Source organism: Mobula birostris, chromosome 1 (assembly GCF_030028105.1).
Source record: "Mobula birostris isolate sMobBir1 chromosome 1, sMobBir1.hap1, whole genome shotgun sequence".
Taxonomy (NCBI): Eukaryota; Metazoa; Chordata; class Chondrichthyes; order Myliobatiformes; family Myliobatidae; genus Mobula; species Mobula birostris.
Window position 1 is genome coordinate 202,419,264 of NC_092370.1, and position 23,939 is coordinate 202,443,202.

At 39.1% G+C, this 23,939-nt stretch overlaps 1 protein-coding gene across 2 annotated transcripts in view; it reads right to left on the reverse strand.

Annotated features, from left to right (window-relative positions):
• Positions 1 to 18,336: 18,336 nt before the first annotated feature.
• frmd6 (FERM domain containing 6) overlaps positions 18,337 to 23,939 on the reverse strand; it is a 130,294-nt gene continuing 124,691 nt past the window's right edge. For both annotated transcript variants that reach the window (XM_072269119.1, XM_072269127.1), the window contains exon 14: positions 18,337 to 22,802. In XM_072269119.1, the coding sequence (XP_072125220.1) occupies positions 22,515 to 22,802 (288 nt within the window). In that variant the 3' untranslated portion in view covers positions 18,337 to 22,514. The remainder of the gene's footprint in view (positions 22,803 to 23,939) is intronic.

A 23,939-nucleotide genomic window follows, 5' to 3' on the forward strand; every position in this document is an offset into this window, starting at 1 on the left:
TAAATCTCCTCTGTACCTTTTCCAATGCTTCCACATCCTTCCTACAGTGAGGTGACCAGAACTGGACACAGTACTCCAAGTGTGGCCTAACCAGAGTTTTATAGAGCTGCATCATTACATCGCGACTCTTAAACTCTATCCCTCGACTTATGAAAGCTAACACCCCATAAGCTTTCTTAACTGCCCTATCCACCTGTGAGGCAACTTTCAGGGATCTGTGGACATGTACCCCCAGATCCCTCTGCTCCTCCACACTACCAATTATCCTGCCATTTACTTTGTACTCTGCCTTGGAGTTTGTCCTTCCAAAGTGTACCACCTCACACTTCTCCGGGTTGAACTCCATCTGCCACTTCTCAGCCCACTTCTGCATCCTATCAATGTCTCTCTGCAATCTTTGACAATCCTCTACACTATCTACAACACCACCAACCTTTGTGTTGTCTGCAAACTTGCCAACCCACCCTTCTACCCCCACATCCAGGTTGTTAATAAAAATCACGAAAAGTAGAGGTCCCAGAACAGATCCTTGTGGGACACCACTAGTCACAATCCTCCAATCCGAATGTACTCCATCCACCACGACCCTCTGCCTTCTGCAGGCAAGCCAATTCTGAATCCACCTGGCCAAACTTCCCTGGATCCCATGCTTTCTGACTTTCTGAATAAGCCTACCATGTGGAATCTTGTCAAATGCTTTACTAAAATCCATATAGATCACATCCACTGCACTACCCTCATCTATATGCCTGGTCACCTTCTCAAAAAACTTTATCAGGCTTGTCAGACACAATCTGCCCTTCACAAAACCATGCTGACTGTCTCTGATCAGACCATGATTCTCTAAATGCCCAGAGGTCCTATCTCTAAGAATCTTTTCCAACAGCTTTCTCACCACAGACGTAAGGCTTACTGGTCTATAATTACCCAGATTATCCCTACTACCTTTTTTGAACAAGGGGACAACTTTCGCCTCCCTCCAATCCTCCAGTACCATTCCCGTGGACAACGAGGACATAAAGATCCTAGCCAGAGGCTCAGCAATCTCTTCCCTCGCCTCGTGGAGCAGCCTGGGGAATATGCTGTCAGGCCCCGGGGACTTATCCATCCTAATGTATTTTAACAACTCCAACACCTCCTCTCCCTTAATATCAACATGCTCCAGAACATCAACCTCACTTATATTGTCCTCACCATCACCAAATTCCCTCTCATTGGTGAATATTGAAGAGAAGTATTCACTGAGGACCTCGCTCACTTCCACAGCCTCCATGCACATCTTCCCACCTTTATCTCTAATCGGTCCTACCTTCACTCCTGTCATCCTTTTTTTCTTCACATAATTGAAGAATGCCTTGGAGTTTTCCTTTACCCTACTCGCCAAGGCCTTCTCATGACCCCTTCTTGCTCTTCTCAGCCCCTCCTTTCTTGCTTTCCTATAGACCCATCTGATCCTTGCTTCCTAAACCTCATGTATGCTGCCTTCTTCCACCTGACTAGATTTTCCACCTCACTTGTCACCCATGGTTCCTTCACCCTACCATTCTTTATCTTCCTCACCAGGACAAATTTATCCCTAACATCCTGCAAGAGATCTCTAAACATCGACCACATGTCCATAGTAAATTTCCCTGCAAAGACCATCCCAATTCACACCCGCAAGTTCTAGCTTTATAGCTTCATAATTTGCCCTTCCCCAATTAAAAATTTTCCTGTCCTCTCTGATTCTATCCTTCTCCATGATAATGCTAAAGGCCAGGGAGCGGTGGTCACTGTCCCCCAGATGCTCACCCACTGAGAGCTCTGTGACCTGATCCGGTTCATTACCTAGTACTAGATCTAGTATGGCATTTCCCCTAGTCGGCCTGTCAACATACTGTGACAGGAATCCATCCTGGACACACTTAACAAACTCTGCCCCATCTAAACCCTTGGAACTGATCAGGTGCCAATCAATATTAGGGAAGTTAAAGTCACCCATGATAACAACCCTGTTATTTTTGCACCTTTCCAAAATCTGGCTCCCAATCTGCTCCTCGGTATCTCTGCTGCTACCAGGGGGCCTATAGAATACCCCCAGTAGAGTAACTGCTCCCTTCCTGTTCCTGACTTCCACCCATACTGACTCAAAAGAGGATCCTGCTACATTACCCACTCTTTCAGTAGCTGTAATGGTATCCCTGACCAGTAATGCCACCCCTCCTCCCCTTTTTCCGCCCTCTCTATCCCTCTTAAAGCACTGAAATCCAGGAATATTGAGAATCCATTCCTGCCCTGGTCCCAGCTAAGTCTCTGTAATGGCCACTACATCATAATTCCATGTATGTCTCCAAGCTCTCAGTTCATCACCTTTGTTCCTGATGCTTCTTGCATTGAGGCACACACATTTCAGCCCTTCTACCTTACTGTCTTTACACCGTTTATTCTGCTTCTCTTTCCTCAAAGCCTCTCTATATGTTAGATCTGGCTTTACTCCACGCACTTCTTTCACAGCTCTATCGTTCTGGGTCCCATCCCCCTTGCAAGTTAGTTTAAACCCTCCCGAACCATGCCAGCGCACCTACCTGCATCCCACTTCTATTGCTCTTACTAATTCACCCAGAACACAACCCCGAATCTCCTTCCCCCACCACCATGATACATTGAACTTGATGTTCAACCTGCTTATGACCATATCACTATCCATTCCCCCACCACTGCCCCAACCCAACTAAGGTGCCGACTCACTTCCCACCACCCCAAAATTCCTGAATCCAACTGATGCTTTGACTCTCCCACCTCTGAATTCCTTTCTACCATTAGCTTCCACCCTCCCACAATTGAAGCAGGTAGTTCCTCAGTGCTATGGACAGAATCTGCAGATGCTGGAAATCCAGAGCAACACACACAAAATGCTGGAGGAACTCAGCAGGTCAGGCAGCATCTATGGAAATGAATAAACGATCGACATTTCAGGCTGAGACCAGCTGAGCTCCTCCAGCATTTTGTGTGTGTTCCTTCAGTCCCATGTCTTGTCTGGCACATAAGGATTTCTTGGCCAACGTTACTGAATTCACCATATGTGAAATGCCTGTTAATATTGACAGCTGAGTTTAACATAATTGTTTGACAAGATGTAATCTAATGGTCATTTTCAGAATTTAACCTTATTTAAGGATTGGTTGATACTGGACAACATTTAGACCCAGGAGAACCTGTAGCTTCCCTTGCCATGGCTTCAGAATAAATGAGTCAGCATCTGGGCTCAGTTTCCATCTTGACCCTTGTTCTCTAGCCATCATTTGGTTACAATGCAGCTTCCTGATCTAGGGAGTTATAAAGCACTGAGTCCAGAATCCTAACTGATCTGGTGGGACACTTATCTTCTGACAGGAAACATGCTGTACAAAGAATGAACGAAGAAGAATGCTGAACTAAGACACAGAGGGAAAGGCATCTGTTACTAATAAACTGTTATTGTTCACAATGAGGTCAATAATACTTGCTGTTAATTGAAACTGTGTCAAAGTTCCCCTCCTTCCCATTTTACTCTGCATGAAGTTGATTAATGTCACCTAGAGACACAAATGCTTTCATTTAGTTCCAAAATCCAATTTGGCTCAGAAAAACAGTGACAGAATTTACTTTCAGTCACTTTATCTTGTCCAATACAGCACTGAATATTTGTACTCTGGAAACCAAGTCTGACTTTTAGACATTATTGAAGATTTGGAAATACTTTTCTCGGTCCACATAGTTCCACATAATTAGTTGCCCTGTGAATATCAGAATCACTTATTTGACATGATATTTGCAGCAGCTGTTTGTTGTAAAGACATTAAAGTCACTATTAATTACAAAATACATAATAGTACAAAATTATTGAAAAGGTAGTGTTCATGGGTTCCTGGAGTGTTCAGAAATCTGGTGGCAGAGGGGAAGAAGGTGTTCCTAAATCACTGAATGGGTCTCTTCAGATTCTTGTATCTACTCCCCAATGGTAATGGAATTTAATGCAGACAATTGTAAGGTTTTGCACTTCAGTAGGACCAACTAGGGTAGGTCTTACAAGATAGGAGTGTGGTAGATCAAAGAGATCTGGGAATACAGGCCCAAAATTTGTTGAAGGAGGCATCACAGGTAGATGAGGTCCTATGTTGAGGTTGTAAAAGATGTTGGTGAGGCCTAATTTGGAGTATTGTCTGCAGTTTTGGTCACCTACCTACAGGAAAAATGTAAACAAGGTTGAAAAGTGCAGAGAAAATGTATAAGTATGTTGCTGGGTCTGGAAGACCTCAGTTATAAGGAAAGATTGAATAGGTTAGGACTGTATTCTTTAGAACATATAAGATTGAAAGGAGCTTTGATAGAGGTATACAAAATTATGAAAGGTATAGATAGGGTAAATGCAAGCAAATATTTTCCACTGAGATTGGGTGGGACTACAACCAGGGGTCATGAGTTAAGAGTGAAAGGTGGAAAGTTTAAGGGGGATATGAGGGGAAATGTCTTCACTCAGAGGGTCCTGAGACCTGAGCTGCCAGCACAAGTGGTGTATGTGAGCTCGATTTCAACATTTAAGAGAAGTTTGGATAGGTGCATGGAGGGTATGAAGGGTCATGGTCCTTGTGTAGGTCGATGGGAGTAGGCAGTTTAAATGGTTTTGGCATGGACTAGATGGGCCAAAGGGCCTGTTTCTGTGTTGTACTTCTCTATGACTCTAAAAGAGCATTGCCCCTGTTGAAGATATTTAGTGATTTATGAATTGAATTGACTTTATTTCTTATATCTTTCACATACATGAGGAGTAAAACTCTTTATATTACACCTTCATCAGAATGTGTAATGTGCAAATTATAGTAATTTGTAATAAATAGTATGAACAGTAAGATGTACAACAGAAGTCAATATAGCTTAGAAATACGATTGTGTCAGCGTGAGTTAATCAGTCTGATGGCCTGGTGGAAGAAGCTGTCCTGGAGTCTGTTGGTCCTGGCTTTAATGCTGCGGTACCATTTCCCGGATGGTAGCAGCTGGAACAGTTTGTGGTTGAGGTTACTCGGGTCCCCAATGATCCTTCAGGCCCTTTTTATGCACCTGTCACTGTAAATGTCCTGAATAGTGGGAAGTTCACATCAACAGATGCGCTGGGCTGTCCGCACCACTCTCTGCAGTCTCTGCACTCTCTGCCGCTTTCCTGAGGTACCGTCTCTTGAAGATGCCCTTGACAGTGGGGAGGGTTCTGTCTGTGATGGAGCCGGCTGGGTCTGCAACCGTCTGCAGCCTCTTGTGATCCTGTGCATTGGTGGTTCCAACTAGTGTCTGATGCAACCAGTCAGAGTTCTCTCCACTTACACACCTATAGAAATTAGTATATATCTATACGATTAAGAGGCTACGGCCTTCTCAGCTGATACTTTCAGTAAAAAACATTGTCTTAAGTGGCTCAGTGGAGTTATATCAAATTCATAAGGCAATAACTGGTACAACATACACAGTTCCCTGGTTGTGAGTTCCTGACAGGATTATCTTTGTTTTCAGATTACTGCAGAAGGAAAGGGAAGCAAAAGAACACTGCAGACCAACTGCTGTCAATCATGGAATGAATTAGGAATCTCAAGAGTCAGAAATAGTCTTCTGCATGCATATTGCCTTGCCTGAATAGCTGGCACTCAATATCAGGACCGAGCAAAGGGATGTCCATGAAGTTCAAATAAAAAGGCACAGGGGAATGTATATAAAACATATAAAGAGGAAAATGATGACATTCATATAAATTGTGTTAGCAAGATCCCTATGGAGAACATAGTCAAGTCCTATGAGAAGTTAAAGCATCCTTTAATGCCTGGAGTTGCAAATGACAAACTACCATGGAAGTTCCGTGAGTTTTGTGATATACTATGGCAAACATGCAGATATTTACATATGAAATTTATGTGTTACAGCAAAAACATTTCTGTGCATCAATTTCCTCAAGCATTATTTCTGTTTATTTTGTACAGGCCCACACTATATAAAATTATAGTTGTGAAGAGTACTATTGATTTACACCAGTCATGTCACTCCTTATATTTAGAGCCCTCCTATTAGATCGAGCAGGACAGGACACCAGACAGTATCAGCACAGTAGGTTATTAGCATTAATTTCTTTTTTAGCAATTGTAATAATTAATAATACTCCATTTTCATTTCCTTTCACATGAATATCCATCATCATCAAATAAAAACCACTGTAACTATCTAAGTTCTTAAATAATGTTATGATTACTATTTAACAATAAGATATTTAAATGAACATTTGATCTGAACCAAAGCAGAGATTGCTGGAACCACCCAGCAAATCAGGCAGTATCCGTGGAGAAAAAGAATAAACATGTCAGATCAATAACTTATTATCAGGTCTTTCCTAATAAAAAGTCATTAACATGAAACAATAAATCTACTTCCTTCTCTGCAGATACTGCGCGGCTTGCTGAGTATTTCCAGTATTCTCTGATTTATTTCAGATTTCCAACATCTGCTGTATCTTACCTTTGATTTAATCTGAGTACAATATCAAATCCAAAAACACTTGCTATAGAAATTATTAGCAAAATTTAAAATAATTAAATCTTGATTTAAATCAGCAATACCAGTATGAAGATGTTTGTATGAAACTTTGGGCTGGAGATACTGAATTTGACTTACCACCCAAAGTTCGTGCATTCCCCCATCTGTTGAGCAGGCTCTGGCCTTGTACCAAAGGACAAGCAGGGCTGGTGAAAATGAATAACATTCTTCAGAATAATAATTGTTCCTAGTGTGGAATCAATCTGCCTGACCATCTGCACCCTTGAGACAGTAATGACTTGGCCTCTTACAGAATATATTTTAGTATCTTCATTTATTAACAACTTTAGTTACTGTAGATAAACCAGTTTGGTACATTACAAAGGTAATTTATTTACAAAAAATCTTACATTAACTGAGGCAGCAGTATCAGGCAACATACAGTGGCATGCAAAAGTTTGGGCACCCCTGGTCAAAATTTCTGTTACTGTGAATAGCTAAGCGAGTAAAAGATGAACTGATTTCCAAAAGGCAGAAAGTTAAAGATGACACATTTCTTTAATATTTTAAGCAAGAAAACTTTTTATTTCCATCTTTTACAGTTTCAAAATAACAAAAAAGGAAAAGGGCCCAAAGCAAAAGTTTGGGCACCCTGCATGGCAGTACTTAGTAACACCCCCTTTGGCAAGTATCACAGCTTGTAAGCTCTTTTTGTAGCCAGCTAAGACTCTTTAATTTCTTGTTTGGGAGATTTTCGCCCGTTCTTCCTTGCAAAAGGCTTCTAGTTCTGTGAGTTTCTTGGGCCGTCTTGCCTGCACTGCTCTTTTGAGGTCTATCCACAGATTCTCGATGATGTTTAGGTCGGGGGACTGTGAGGGCCATGGCAAAACCTTCAGCTTGCGCCTCTTGAGGTAGTCCATTGTGGATTTTGAGGTGTGTTTAGGTTCATTATCCTGTTGTAGAAGCCATCCTCTTTTCATCTTTGGCTTTTTTACAGACAGTGTGATGTTTGCTTCCAGAATTTGCTGGTATTTAATTGAATTCATTCTTCCCTCTACCAGTAAATGTTCCCCCAGCCACTGGCTGCAACACAAGCCCAAAGCATGATCGATCCACCCCCGTGATTAACAGTTGGAGAGGTGTTCTTTTCATGAAATTCTGCACCCTTTTTTCTCCAAACATACCTTGCTCATTGCAGCCAAAAAGTTCTATTCAAAAGATTCAAAGGAATATCTAAACAAGCCTGATGCATTTTGGAAACAAGTCCTATGGACTGATGAAGATAAAATAGGATCGATCATGCTTTGGGGCTTGTGTTGCAGCCAGTGGCACGGGGAACATTTACTGGTAGAGGGAAGAATGAATTCAATCAAATACCAGCAAGTTCTGGAAGCAAACATCACTCTGTCTGTAAAAAAGCCGAAGATGAAAAGAGGATGGCTTCTACAACAGGATAATGAACCTAAACACACCTCAAAATCCACAATGGACTACCTCAGGAGGCGCAAGCTGAAGGTTTTGCCATGGCCCTCACAGGCCCCCGACCTAAACATCATCAAGAATCTCTGGATAGACCTCAAAAGAGCCGTCCATGCAAGATGGCCCAAGAATCTCTCAGAACTAGAAGCCTCTTGCAAGGAAGAACGGGTGAAAATCCCCCAAACAAGAATTGAAAGACTCTTAGCTGGCTACAGAAAGTGTTTACAAGCTGTGATACTTGCCAAAGGGGGTATTACTAAGTACTGACCATGCAGGGTGCCCAAACTTTTGCTTTGGGCCCTTTTCCTTTTTTGTTATTTTGAAACTGTAAAAGATGGAAATAAAAAAGTTTTCTTGCTTAAAATATTAAAGAAATATGTCATCTTTAACTTTATGCCTTTTGGAAATCAGTTCATCTTTTTACTCGCTTAGCTATTCACAGTAACAGAAATTTTGACCAGGGGTGCCCAAACTTTTGCATGCCACTGTAGATGGAAATTCACAGCATGCATAGCAGCTCTCATAGAGGTACAGAATTAAGGCTGCAGGTCAGTAAGGTTAAGTGAGTTTGATTATTTATAGAATTTGCCATGAAGTAAAAAAATGCTAGTCAGAAAACTATTAGCAAAATCTGTTGTCCACCTCTTTATGACAGGATTTAACGTAAAACCTACTATTTAGAATATACAAAATAGAATGCAAGCTGATATTGTTTTAAAAAAACTGTCTGCTTTATGCTTGGGTATTTACAATCTGATTCAGGAAAATGAGCTCTGCAGGTGATACATTCTCATTAGTACGATGAGTGCTACGTTTGGGACCTTAGCCAGTGGAAATTTGCAACTGTTTTTGATCCAGGAAATTTTGAACCACTGACCAGAGCTGACAACTTATAACTAATTTATTTGGATTGGCTAAACAGAAATTCTTCTAAAGTTTACTTTGAAAAATTAGTGAAGCTGAAAACATTACTTTTTTAGAATCTTTCAGGAATTTGGCAACAGATAAGGAAATGTGTTGAAGTGATGAGACACAACATTAATTCAACCTGCTCTTTCATTTCAAATTAACACAGTCTACCGCGGTTTCATGTGCGTCCCATTTTGCAAAGTAAACTTAAAATACATACACCTGGAACATAATTTATAACATCTGCTTGTAAACCTGCCACAGTTAGGGCTTTGCATTTGATGATGTAGCAAGCTGGAACACTGAGAATTTGCAAGCAGGATAGATTTTAACACTACCATAAAGCTGGAATGAAGTTTGGACCATCCTAATACAGGAAAACAACTACCTTACAGGTATTCTGATTGACAGTCATGCACTGTGAAAATGTCATAGTGTATTTGGAGGATTATTTTTTTAAAAAAGAGTTCAGCTACATGTAGACTCCGACTCAAGTATGTGGAGTCAATGTAAATGCTTAGTGATGATTCTGACTGGTTACTAAACTCACTTCAGCTGGGTTGTGCTGCAAAATTTCATATTCAGCACAAGGAGGATAATTTTAAATAATTCATATTAGCATGTGTCTAACAGCACTTTCCTTTTTTGAAGGACTCAGTAGTCTTCAAGAATTGGTTTAACACTGGAAAACCAGAAATTATTAGTTTTTGAGCAGAAAATATTTCACACATTTTTTCTAACAAGGTTTCAGGAGGAAGGGATAATTCAGTCTTGAATGCAATTTAGAATAAGCAATTCACCTTGTCTTCCAATAGGCTTTTCCACAATCTGCAGGCACATGACTGTCACACATGACTGGATGAGTCCCGCTCCAACAACAGCTGATTAACTTGGCATCATTTGGGGCAAAGCAGAAGATTTGACTGGTTCCACTACCTTGACTGACAAGAGTGGCAAAAACATGGGAACCTCCATCTTAATGTTTCCCTCCAATATTGTTGTTTGCAAATATATTGCTATTCCTTTGTTGGTCTGAGGTCAAAGTCATATATCTCTCCACTCAGCAACTGTGTGAATGTCTACTACAGAAGAACTCGAATGATTCAAGAAAGTTGCTTCAAACTAACTTAAGGACATGTGCAAATGGTGTTACTACCAATGATACCCTCAACCTAAAACTAATACATGTCATACATACATAAAGAAAGAGAACCAGGCATAGTTTCCTATTCCTGTCCTGTCTCAGCCCGAAACATCGACTTCCATTTATTCATTTCCATAGATGCTGCCTGACCTGCCGAGTTCCTCCAGCAATTTGCATGTGCTGCTATGGTTTCCTATTAACTGCTTTCTATGAAGAACAAACTCTGTTACAACAAAAGTAGCCACAAGTACGTGCAATAGAAAATTAATAGTTTTAATGAAAAGATTAGATCCTCATGTGGACACTATGAAACTTCCAGCATGAATTGGAGAAGACACTATAACCAATAAAATCCCTTGTTCTTTCAACTCCTATTAAAGCTATCATTTGTGCTTGTTTAATCCACTGTATTTATAGCATAAAGATTTTGTATTAGTTTTCTCTTGGTCAACAATCTATTGTGTTAAGGATTTATTTCCTTTAGACTACAAATAATATTTCTATAATGCTACTCAATGCAACAAATGAATATAATTTCAAAGATATGCAGAGGCCAACTTTCCAATTTGAGTCATCTTGGCAATAAGGATTATTCATTTAAAGATGTCATATTTATTGAGCATATGATATGATGCCATATCCATTGAGCAGTGAGCTTGAGATTAATGTTGAAAAATCATTCTACTTGCGATCCTAACTTTTCTTCCCCTGATGCACAACAAAAAGACATTGTTAGCGGCACTGAGCCTTCAACCCTGGTTCCTGGAGGTTTGGTTTATGCAGGAGTGAATGAAATAGGGAGATTGTTTTTTTTTAATTGTCACATGACAGTGAAAAGCTGGTCTTGATATCATTAGATCAATGCATTGAGGTAGTTCAGTTACAGAGCAGGCAAAAATGAAGGAGCCCTAATGAGGTGGATTGTGAAGTCAAGGGTCCACCTTAAAGTACTAGGAGACCATTCATCAGTCTTATAACAACAGGCTAGAAACTATCCTTGAGCCTGGTGGTATGTACTTCCAGGTTTTTTTAATCTTCTGCCCAATGGGAGAGAGGAGAGGAGAGAATATCCGGGATGGAGGTGGTTTTGATTTTACCGGCTGCTTTAGTGAGGGATCACAAAATGTAGACATACAATGGATAGATCTCTGCTAACATTAATAACTTTCATTTATATTGTTTCTTTAATGTGGTAAAGTATCCTAGGGAGCTCCACACCAATAGAATGAGACAAGAATTTATGTTGATTACTAAGATGTGGTGGTCAAAACGTTATTCAGAACTGAGGTCTAAAGAAAATCACATATATAGAAAGGTGCAGGTGGGGTACACTTTCATGACTCCTGGCCCTGTTGAAGAGTTCTCCTTGAGGTATTGTAATAAGATGGAGAAGACAGGAAGAGGGGAGGAGTGAGAAACAGCAAATTATGTTTAAAATAAAATCATCTAGATCAGAGGTTCCCAACCTGTGGTCCACAGACCCCTAAGTTACTGGCAGGGATCCAGGGCATAAAAACGTTGGGAACCCCTAATCTAGAGGAACTGGAGACAAGGAGGCCAACGGGGAGCAATAATTAGACTGCATGCAGAGCTTGGAGTACGGAGCATGAGGACAACCTTGGAAAAATCAAGTCCTCCAACACCTGGACACAGAGAAGCAGTGAGGTGATTGACTGGTAAAAGTGATTTTGATCATTGATCAAAATGCATAATGCTATTAACTAACACGATCATGAAATGATATTTGCTGCAATAAATCTGATAGAGAATTCACTTCAAGTTATTATGACATCAACTTACATTCACAAAAGCTGCTTAGTTTATTAAATCTTGCAATATATGGGAAAAGTTACATTGAAATTTAATCATAATTGTGAAATCCTTTTAATGGATTACCAGGACCTGGAACATTCGTTCATTCATTATGAGCCGTGTCGTGTTGTATGATGTGGGCGATCATGGTTGTTCTTGGGGTCAAATTTTTCTCTAGAAATGGTTTGCCATTGCCTTCTTCTGGGCACTGGCTTTATAACACGGGTGACCCCGCCCCCCCCAGCCATTATCAATAATCTTCAGAGATTATCTCCCTGGCTTCATTGGTTGCATAGCCAGGATCTGTGATATACACCAGCTGTTCATACAACCATTCACCACCTGCTCCCATAGTTTCATGTGACCCTGATCAGGGGGCTAAGCAAGAGCTACGCCTTGCCCAAGGGTAACCTGCAGGCTAGCGGAGGGAAGAAGCGCCTTACACCTCCTTTGGTAGAGACGTATCTCCACCCCACCACCCAACCTGGAATATAGGAGAGTAATAACAGCAGGAAGAGTGACATCATGAAAGAGATCAAACACCAATCATCCCTTATTCGACTCTGTCAAACAAGTCTTTCTAATCATATTGATACAATCCCTTCTTTGAAATATATTCTGCACCAAAATGAACTTACCTAAACCTAAGCTCAATCTTAAATGAATACTCTAACACAAGCCTACTTCAAAGATAAAGACAAAGAAGACTGCAGATGCTGGAATCTGGAGAAACTTAGCAGATCAAGCAGCATCTGTGGGAAGACAGGAACTGTTGACATTTTAGGTCAAAGTCCTGCACCAGGAAATAGTATGGCTAGGGAAGATAGCCAGTATAAATAGGAAAGGGGAACTGGTGAGACAGGCACCAATAGTTATTGGTGGATCGAGGTAGTATGAAAGTAAAGATGGACAGGATGATAGACAGATGGAGGGTGATGGGAGAGTAGTACTCGAAGGGGTGTCTGGGAGGCAGGAAGGTGAACTTTGTAAGGACGCAAGCAACTAAAAGACAGATAGAAGTAGCAGTCTTCACTTTCACCTTCCTCTCTCTCTTCACCTGCCTCCACCTATCAAGCTGTATTTTGATGGGCTGAACTTAGCTGGTTGTCCAGTTGGCTGAACTGAGATCTCAGTGTCCTCCTAACACTTTTTGTACCCTTCTTTATCCAGGAACTTCTAATGCATTGTTAGTTAGCTGTCCCACAGGATCTCCCATTTTGCTTAGGTAATCAATTGAGATGTTGTTGTGCACAGCATGGCTCACATCACTGGGGAGTAGCTAATTATTGAACTATGACAATTTGCACTTAGACTATACCTTCAATGGCATAAGAGGCATAGTCACTTCACTACTGAGAACAAGCCAAATAAGGATACATTAGGAGGGGTGAGTAGATTTTGACAGAGTAACAAATTGACAAAGGCCAGAAAGATTGCAAAACTTGAAAATACACTGGTTCAGTCTGGGATAATGGCCAGGAAAGGGATGGGAGTTATAAAAATCCATATAATTTGTGACAGAACTGAAGACGATGACTTCATTTCCCAATTTTAACATTGGATTGTTATAAAAACTCCCATGGTTCATTACTGGTTTTGAGGGGACAAAATCTGCTGTCCGTACTTAGCTTAGCCTTTATGTGATTTTAAATTCACAAAATGGTAGATTGTTAAATGCCTTCTGCAAGTCACTCAGTTGAAAGGCAATTAGGGATTAGGAATGAGCAATAAATGCTGCCCTTGCCAGTAATAACCCAATCCCAATAAGTCAATTGGAATCTCAGGAGTTAGATAACTCAGCTGGTTGAGTGTTGTCAAAACAACAAACTTGTACTCAACATCAGTAAGACCAAGGAATTGATTGTGGACTTCAGGAAGGGAACACACAGCAGTCCTCATTGAGGGATCAGAAGTGGAAAGGGTGAGCAGTTTCAAGTTCCTGGGTGTGAACATCACAGAAGATCTATCCTGGCCCCAATCTATTGATGCAATTATAAAGAAGGCATTGTAGTGGCTATATTTCATTAGGAGCTTGAGGAGATCTGATCTGCAACCAAATACTCTCGCAAATTTCTACAGGAGTACTGTGGGGAGCATTCCAACTGGCTGCATCACAGTCTGATATGGAGGGGCCACTGCACAGAATCAGAAAGAGCTACATAAAGTCGTAAACTCAGTCAGCTGCACCATGGGCAATATCCTCCCCATCATCAAGGATGACTTCAAAAGATGACGCCTCAAAAAGGCAGCATCCATGATTAAGGAGTGCCATCACCCAGGACGTGCCCTCTTCTGATTGCTGTCATCAAGAAAGAGATACAGGAGCTTGGAGACATCCACTCAATGTTTCAGGAACAGCTTCTTCCCCTCCACCAGCAGACTTTGAATGGACGTTGAACCCATGTATACTACCTCACTTTTTTCTGCTTTTTGAACAACTTATTTTATATATTTTTATTATGTCTTATTGTATTTTATAGTTATTATGTATTGCAATGTACTGCTGCCGTTAAACAAATTTCATGACATATACCAGCGATATTAAACCTGATTCTGTTTCAAATTAAATAAACAACCATTTTGAATCTGTTCACTCAATACAAATATCAACTGTATTAACTAATATTTTTAAAGAGTAATTGTAAGAAAGGAATTTACTAAATTTTATTTGAAATTATTTTCAGATCTCCTTTTATTTCGTTTCTATCTGTGCACAAATTTTGTATCTCTAAAGTTCAAAGTGTTTGGTCATATCCTGCACACTTCTTCAGCAGGACTGGTGTATATTATACTCCTAAAATTGGATTCCGCTACAAAGTGCACACAGATACAATGCACTGACTAATACCAGCCAAGCACCTAGTACAAGGTCACTGAATCTTATCACCTTAAGGAAACCTGACATTTCAGTATAAATAAAAGTAAATGGATGTTGCAGTTCCTCAGATTCTTAATTTAGGAGATATCAATTGAACTTAAGGAATATTCTATCATATTATCCTGGCAAGCAAATACATTTCCTTCTGTGTCAGGGATCGTTATCAGCATATTTGTATTATTCAAGTAATTTGAGAGGATTAAATGTAGTGAACACTTCTTTTAATTCAGACAATTCTGATATATATTTAATACTAGAATACATTGAAAATTATGTTTGAGCTATTTATTTCAAATATGAATGTACAAGACCCAGTGTGCTATTTTCAACTAGTTTCCCAACCTACCCTGCCACCTTCAATAAATTAAGCATACATACCCAAGATTCATTTCTCTGTTCTTTATATCCTTTTTAGAATTTGTCCCCTCCAGTTTATGTTATCTCTTCTCATTCTTAGTACTAAAACATAACCACTTTGATTTCATGGAGGTAAATTTCATTCTCGCACCTACCCAACGGTCTATTTATAATCGCCTATCCTAATTGGAGATTGGATCTAAAGTCTCTCCAGGGCTGTACCATGGTAATCCACATTGTGGGTCTTTTGGCTGTAGGTGCACACAGGCAAGTAAGGCTGTAGGTCAGGGGTGGCCAACCTTTTCCATTCCATGCATCAATTTTTTCCACGCACGAGTTCAGTTGCAATTTTTTCACGCATGGGTTCTATATTAACATATTTTTACAAGAATTGAATGGGGGTACAAGAGAAGTATGGCGCATCTGAACTCGTGAGTGAAAAAATTGATGCATGGAATGTAAAAGGTTGGCCACCCCTGCTGTAGGTGCACATTGCCTACATTGGTATCTTTAAGAGGATACATAACCCATATACTTCAAAGATGTCTATCGAGACTTCACACTATGCCAGAAACCTGGTATTAATAGCATAGCAATAAAATGGAGAGGCTGCCTTTGCAAACAGGGCTTACCACAATAACCTGGCTGACTCAGTTCATACAAGACATGAGGACATATGGCATGTGTTGACAGACTGCCCTCATCCTGTGCTCTTTTTCATCAGCACCTGGTAAAAAGGGAAGAAAACACCTTCTGTCGCATCCAACAGGAGGCAATAAGAGGGCATAATATTTTTCTAGTTAAACTGTTTTAATATTCTCCCATTGCTACTTTACAACACTGTTTGGCATCATTGTTGTCCAGCGTTTTACCCCAAATTCAACTGTAGAGAGTCTAGAAACAAAGTCTACTAATACTTTTCAATTTGGCTGCCCTCACTTGCATGGTGGAATAAATGGAAGCACATGTGTGAAGCTGGTGTGGCATGAACATCATAGTTTCACTCATCCTCGAAGCAAGACCTCTTAGTATTAAATGATGTAGTGAGAGAGTGGAAAACATCAAGTTCCTTGGGGTGCAGATCTCAGACAATCTCACCTGGTCCAGGAACACGACCCAGCAGAGATTGCACTTTCTGAGGAAGCTTAAACAAGCATCCCTCCCCATTAACATCTTAACTACATTCTACAGAGGCGTGGTTGAGAGTGTGCTGACCTTTTGCATCACAACCTGCTACTCCAGCTGCAGTGCTGTCGACAAAAAAGCCTTGCAGAGGGTGGTTAGGGGAGCAGAGAAGGTTATTGGGGTCTCCCTACCTTCTGTCCAAGACCTCTTTCAGAGTCGATGCCTCCAGAAGACACGGTACATCATTGAGGACCCCTCACACCCTCTCCATGAACTGTTTGTTCTTCTGTCATCAGGCAAACATTACAGGAGCATCAAAACTAAAACCACAAGGCTACTAAACAGCTTCCTCCCACAGACAGTCAGACTGCTAAATAGCTGCTCCACCTGACTCTGCTTTGGACACTTTTAACTTGCACTGGACACTTATAACTGATTTAACTGACATGTGGCTGTTGTGTTTTACTATTTATTGTTATGTTTATTATTTAGTGTTGCGTTTGTTATGTTATGATTGCACTGCCCCTGAGGAACGCTGTCTCATTCTGCCCCGTAGAGCTGATGTATGGTTAGAATGACAATAAAGTTTTTTGAATCTTGAATGTAACAAAGGAAGCTACTTGGCAAGCCATGCTTGTACCAGCAGTTTCAGAAAGGCACGCAATTTTGTTTCACGCCCTGCCCTTTTCCCTCTAATCATACAATGTCAACCTCAGTGCACACTAAATTGTTTTTTGAATGTTCATGTTCCTATTATCCTTCCAGAAAATGCATTTTAAGACCTTAACAACTTATATTAAAAATTCTTCTAAAAATCTCGTTAGTTCCTTCATCAAATATTTTTAATCCATGTCTCCTGGATACTGACCAAGTTGTCACTTAAATCAGTAAAGTCTCACATAAATTCCACGTACTCCATTTATCATAATTAATCTTATAAAATCTGGGGCTGACAGCTCCATACAAAGTTCGAAACAGACTTTACAATTATCAGAATTGAATCTACATGAACAATTTCCTTTAGACGCATCAAAGTTGCAAGCTTATAAAGGATACTTAGACAATTTATAAAAAGCTCTGCAAGTTATAGTTAGTCAGTAAACATGGAATAATTAATGCTCTAAATGTTAGCAGCTCGTGCAAATCTTAGTTAGGGAAAAGCAGAGATACAAGAACGTCTGAAAATGCTGGAAATCTGAGACACTTCATCAAATTCCTGATGAATGGTCTTGGCCCCATATGTCAATTATTTATTTGCCTCCATAGTTGCTGCCTGACCTGTTGAGTTCCTTCAGCATTTAGTGTGCGTTGCTTATAGGAAAAACACTTGGCTATTCATAATTGTGAAGAGACTCCTGTGTATTCTCCTTTGCTGAAGCCAGTAGAAAAACTTAAACATGAGGAAATCTGCAGATGCTGGAAATCCAAGCAACGCACATAAAATGCTGGAGGAGCTCAGCAGGCCAGGCAGCGTCTTTGGAAAGGAGTAAACAGTCAAGGTTTTAGGCCGAGACATTTCATCAGAAGTACTGATAGGCCGAATCACAACATATAACAGTAATGAATTCTAGCACATATTTTTAGTGCTGACCTTTTCAAGCAATCCCTGACTGCTCAAGTCCCCAAATTTATAATGAAACTGCTTTATTTTGTGATTTACTTTTCGTTCCCACCACTGCCACTGCCCATCAAAAAGGAAACAAGTGGAACATTCTGAAATCTTTCCCATATGGATAATCATTTTCCTGGTGAACCCAAAGGAAATAGAAGGAAAATAATAATCAGAGAAACTGAAGAAAAAATTTGGGGTTATTTTTTAATGAAGAGTTGTTAAGAGCTGAAGCACTTTCTGGAAGGGTGATATAAACAGGGAGAGTCAATTTCTCCAGGGCAATCATTCTATCTACTCAGAAATAGGGAAATAAGGTACTAGCTATTGCTTCTACGTGATACTCTAACTAAGCCCCCTTAATGGCTAACCAATCAACAATTATACCGTGATATTGCCCTGGAACTCGTATCAGAATCCATGTGGTGTCCAAAAACCCATTATTACACAAATTACAAAGTCTTTTCAAAATTAAAACACAACACTGATGGTGGCAAACATATTGACATTTTATTATATAATGGCATTTGTACCTTGAAGATACTATTGGACTTCATTTTCTCTTAAAGTAGTTCAGATACAGGTTGAAAAATGCTCTTTTTTTTTACATAACCTGACAGACCTCCTTTCACAGAAAGGAACCTTTACAGTTTGTGCAACTATTATAGGAAAGGATATGAAATGTAGCAAACATTTTTATAAGCTATTGAAAAGTTGGCCATATTTTAAAATTTATGCATAAATCCTGGTTCGCCAACAAATGACAAGCAGCTTTTTAGCACATTTCCAGAGTTGTTGATAGAGTAATGCTCAAGTTCTATAAAACATAACAAAAGAAAACGAAGCTGCGAGCATGACTGAGGATTGCACGTTTGCAAGAGACGGAAGTGTGATTATTTTGAAAAGTAATCCATCAATGTAGAACATTCTGAAGAAATTTACAACTTACAGGAAATTTGAAGCTAACACACCCATTGGCTATATAATTCAATAAGTTTAACTGACCTTCCTTGAGACAGCAATCTCGCCCAACTTTAATTAGCATTGAATGATAACAATGCAAATAAGGACCCTTTTTCTATTATGTGAGCAGTGAACGTTTACATTATTTAACCTGTGCTCTCTAACCTTTATACGTCTTTTCTCATTAGCGATTTGGAATCACCATTCCAAAAATCTTGCAAGGTGACAGGTTAATTTTGAGTAACACACATTAATAAGTTCTCATTATCAAATGGGCAGATCTACTGTCCTACAGCAATTTGCACAAAGAACCAACTGAATCAGCAAAAACCGTGCACTTGATGAACTGACAAACGTGAAAATATAAATTTTAAGGGAAGATTTAAGATTTTTAAATAATTTATTTTACTAAATGACAATCGATATCAGAGTGTCGAATGTCTCAATAAACTTATCAGTTAATGTATGGAGTCTTGATAAATTGCCAAATTTGATGTTCCTTTAAATTCTACATTACTAATCAGTACTGCATCTTGTGTGCTAGTCTGAACAGAGTTAATTTTCAATCAAGTTGTCCTGGGTACTTGATTTGAACCTGCTCTCATAGCTCTTTCATATGCAGCTATATTTGTACTGAGAATTTCACGCCCATGGAAAAAATGGATTTGTATATACTTGTTTAAAGAATGCAATTTTGTATGATACCCTAACAGATAATTATATTTAGAAATGGGGGCATTTTGAGCAATACTGATTGCTGAGATCTACTGGAGAGAATTTTAACATTGTCCTGCAGCCCAAATGTTTCTAATTGAAGCTAAACTTCCCTGTCATTACTAGTAGTTATGAAACAATGTCTTGTACTGTGAAGACTTGGGTTCTAGTTTAGGATAGCACTAATTATCATTTGGTATTATTTCACTAAAATACCTCACAATTTTTGAGAAATATGAAATCCTAATAATTCAGTAACCTCATCTTAACTTTGTGGATAAATCACTGCTTTACTAATGAGGACATTGTTCACATGCAGACTTTAAGATTTATTAAGATTTAAAATATGAATCAAAAATTATGAGAAATTTTAGAGTTTTTGTAAAGTTTAAGCATGAAGACCATTTTCAAAATGTGATCTAAATCATAGAAAATAATTTAATTCTCCATGGAATACAAGACTGACCAATGTCTATTGGCCATTCACAACTGTCCTTGAAAATATATTGAGTTGTTTACTTAAAATGCTGCAGTTTGTGTTGTAGAGAGTTCCACAATGCTGTTCAGTCAGGAGTTCCAGGATTTTTGACCACAGGAAAATGAAGAATTAGCAATGTTTCCCAATTAAACATGAACATGGAAGGTGGTGGCAATGGAAGATGCAGTTGAAGAAGCCTCGATGGAAAACATTTCATCCAATAGATACGCTATAGCAATGGTGTGCTGACAAGTAGGAAGTTAATGCTCAAAATGGACATTATTCAATTAAGCCTCTTGTTCTTGATATCATCAATCTTCTTCTATTGATGGAACTGCAACAATCCACCGAATAAGATACTATTCTGAGCAGCACAGAACATCCCGTTTCTGATACATTCTTGGAGCCTTAAGATATGTTTAAACATGATATCCAATGATAACTTTTCATGAATACAACTTAATATTACTTGATCATTCATTCAGTGACACCATAAGGAATTTTTTAAAAAAAGTTACAAAGGACAGAAGAATCCAAAAGACCTCGTTCGTCTATCTGGTCACTGAGTCCAGCATGACTTGGTGATCGGTTTGCTTAATGTAGATTACTGAAAATAGAATAAATGAGATCATCTTTGTTCAAAAATATGTCACCAATCTTTCTTGAAGTAATATCATTTCTTTCCATCTCTGCTGAAACCAAAAGCACACTTATGAGAAGGGAAAGAGTAATCCAGAATTTCCACATGGCCAGTTCATTCACTGACACAAGTCTGAACTACAAATATTAACCTCATTAGTTTATAATACTGCTTCCACGCCTGCTAACGATTGTCATAATACTGCTAAAAATTGCACTGACCTTAACAGCTACTTGATTAATATAATTTCATGTAAAAATATCCATTATATAAAAATACCAATAAACAAGTTTTATATCAAAAAATATTTTAAGAAACTATTCCAGTTGCAAAAACACAGCTAAATGTTAATATGGTAACCATTAGTGTATTGCAAAACACTGATGAGATTGAAAATTAGCTATTTGATAACCACGCTACTTCACTTTACAAAGCAAATTCATTCTAATAGTTTTTCTGCCTCAATGTAAACACCAGTTCGTCTTAATAAACAAAAGATTTCCTATGACATATTCCATTAATTTCCTTATCAATTATTACACCTGTAGTACAACTTAAATTTGATAGGTACCAAAATCTGTTCAAACTTTAGCTATCTTCTGCCATTTCTGTGAATCTCTTCATTTACACGAGACTTTTTTTAATATTGGTATTCTTGATGCTAGTGCTTGGAATGAGCACTTGTCTGACATAATATTTTATATCATACAAGAACCATTGTACCTAGGTACAGTGATCTAAACTGTGGCTAATAATTTACATTAGATTAGATACAATAGCTTTGAAAAATATAGTGGAGCAGTAATTTGGGTGAGAATTCCATGTGCTAAATGGACAATATAACTGCAGCTGAAATCAATGGAACTGCATTTTGGAAATACATTATCAAGCATTTAGTGTATATGACCAAGGACAAATCAATCCCGAAGTTTATTGCATAACTATATTAAAACAAAAATAACATATACTTGATTCAACCCTTTTGCATTCAAAACTCTTTGATATATGAATCAGTTCCTTGGTACACTGATATTTAGTGAGGCTTATCCACGCTTTCCAGCAGCTTTACTTTTGTTAATACACAAATCCTCTCTGCTTCAAAAATTTGCTGTCTCTGGTCACCTGCCACCATGATTACACAGGTTATCTTTCCATTAACTGGAATTAACCAACTAATTGGAGTGAAATTCAACCCACCACCAATCCCAAGTCAAATAAATTCCCACAGCATCTGCAGTTTTCTATTATACATCTTGTATTATTGACGGTGGTGGGAGTCAGTGGACAGACAATTCTGATTGTCACTCATACATACACAACTGACAAATGAGCAAAGGTACAGGATCACAACACAGTAAGGTTCACAGTACCAAGGTCACGTCTATGCATTCAATGGGACACTTTGAAGTTGATCAACAACATAAAATGAAGCCTCTAACACACGTGGTAAGAACACTAAGGTTCCACTAAATTGTAACATTTAAACTATTCTGCTCGGTTAAAAAAATCTGTAGAAAGATCTGTCTGTGTAATACTGAACACGATGGATTTGATTCTCCACAGAAAAGTAAGTGTGCAAAGAATTCCTGTAGGCTTGCTTTACCCGAAAGTTCTTTCTCAGACTTGCAAAAATATACATCTTAGATTCCTAATGAACATTTTTCTTTGGTTTCTTGACATCCATTACTTTGTCAGCTGCTTTTGTCCAGAACCATGGAAGAACTGCAGAGTATAAACTGTTTATTAGCAAGCTGAAATAAAAAGAAAGATTTGCTGCTTGATAGAAGTGTCAGGTAATGGCTTTGAAAGGCCATTGTGAATGCAGTGGGCAGCCAGGCATACCATACATTTCACCAATGCATAGTTAAATCTTAATGCTCAGACTACAAATTCAGGAACAGAGTCATCCGCTGTGAGGTCCAGAGATGAATATTTACTTGTTCGTTTGACTATGAATGTGTCTTTTGTTGAACTGTACTGCTCTGCCAAGCAGCGGTTACAGCAATTACCTTCCTCACTCAGATTATGAGCACAACCAAATGTGTAGCTCTGAGCAGTGTCTTGATTGAGGGTGGTTATCTCCATAAAGTCCTTCTGGTAAAGGCGGATGTCATCCAGGCTCTGGCTGTGCCGGTCTGAGGAGCTCTTTGGTTTTCTGCACGCAGGCTGTATATATTTAAACAAATACGTTAGCCAACAGATCACTCAAAAGACTTCCAAATGTGAAATAATCTTGACACTCAAAAGTTTCTATTAATTCATTCTCCACAAAAAACTAAAATGCTGCAAAAAAAAAAAAAAAAAAGTGACAGGAAACTCCTGATTAGTGTATCCGGTCAGATTTCAACATTCGATTTAACATTCGATTCCACTCAACAAGCGTCAATAAATACTCAGATGTTATAAATAGATTCTTTCAGGTTGACGTCAAGACTTTCTCACCTCAAGCAGTAACATTATATTCACACAATCAAGCACAAGATGTCTGGTCAGATTAATCGAGAAAGGAAGATGATGTCAGTGCAGATCAATTTACTTAAGTTTGGACTTTGGATTACACCAGGGGTTTCAAGTCAAATAGTATGAACCCCCTCGTATGGCTTTACAAAACATGTATGCCTTAGCTTTAGGTTTTTCTTTATGTTACCCTTCCTGCTCTGTAACTACTGCATGAATGGAGGGTGCTGCTTATTGAGGGTTTAGGGTTTTGTTTGCAAACAGAAGCTGCTTATAGAATCTGTGTACAGTCTTTGCCTACCTCGAACCTCAGATCATTATAAAAGTGGAGTACACAGGATATTTCTCACAGAGCAGGGAAAACCAATGCCAGTAATTTACTTGGACTTTCAAAGGCCTTCCGTAAAGGCCCACATTAAAGGTTGGTGAACAAGTTTAAAAGTTCAAAGTAAACTTATATCAAAGTATACATATACCACCATATACAACCTTGAGAACCATTTTCTTGCAGGCGTACTCAATAAATAATAGAATAATAACCACAACAGAATGAGTGAAAGACCGCAGCAACTTGGACATTCAACCAGCATGTGAAAAACAACAAACTACATATACAAAAAGAAATAACATTAATAAACAAATATGCAATAATTATCAAGAACATGAAGTGAGGAGTCCTTGAAAGTGAGACCATTGGTTGAGTGAAGTTATCCCCTTTGGTTGAAGAGCCCGATGGCTGAGGGGTAATAACTGTTCCTGGATCCGGTGGTGCAAGTCCTGAGACTCCTGTACCTTCTTCCTGATGGCAGCAGTGAGAAGAGAGCATGCCCTGAGTGGTGGGGTCCC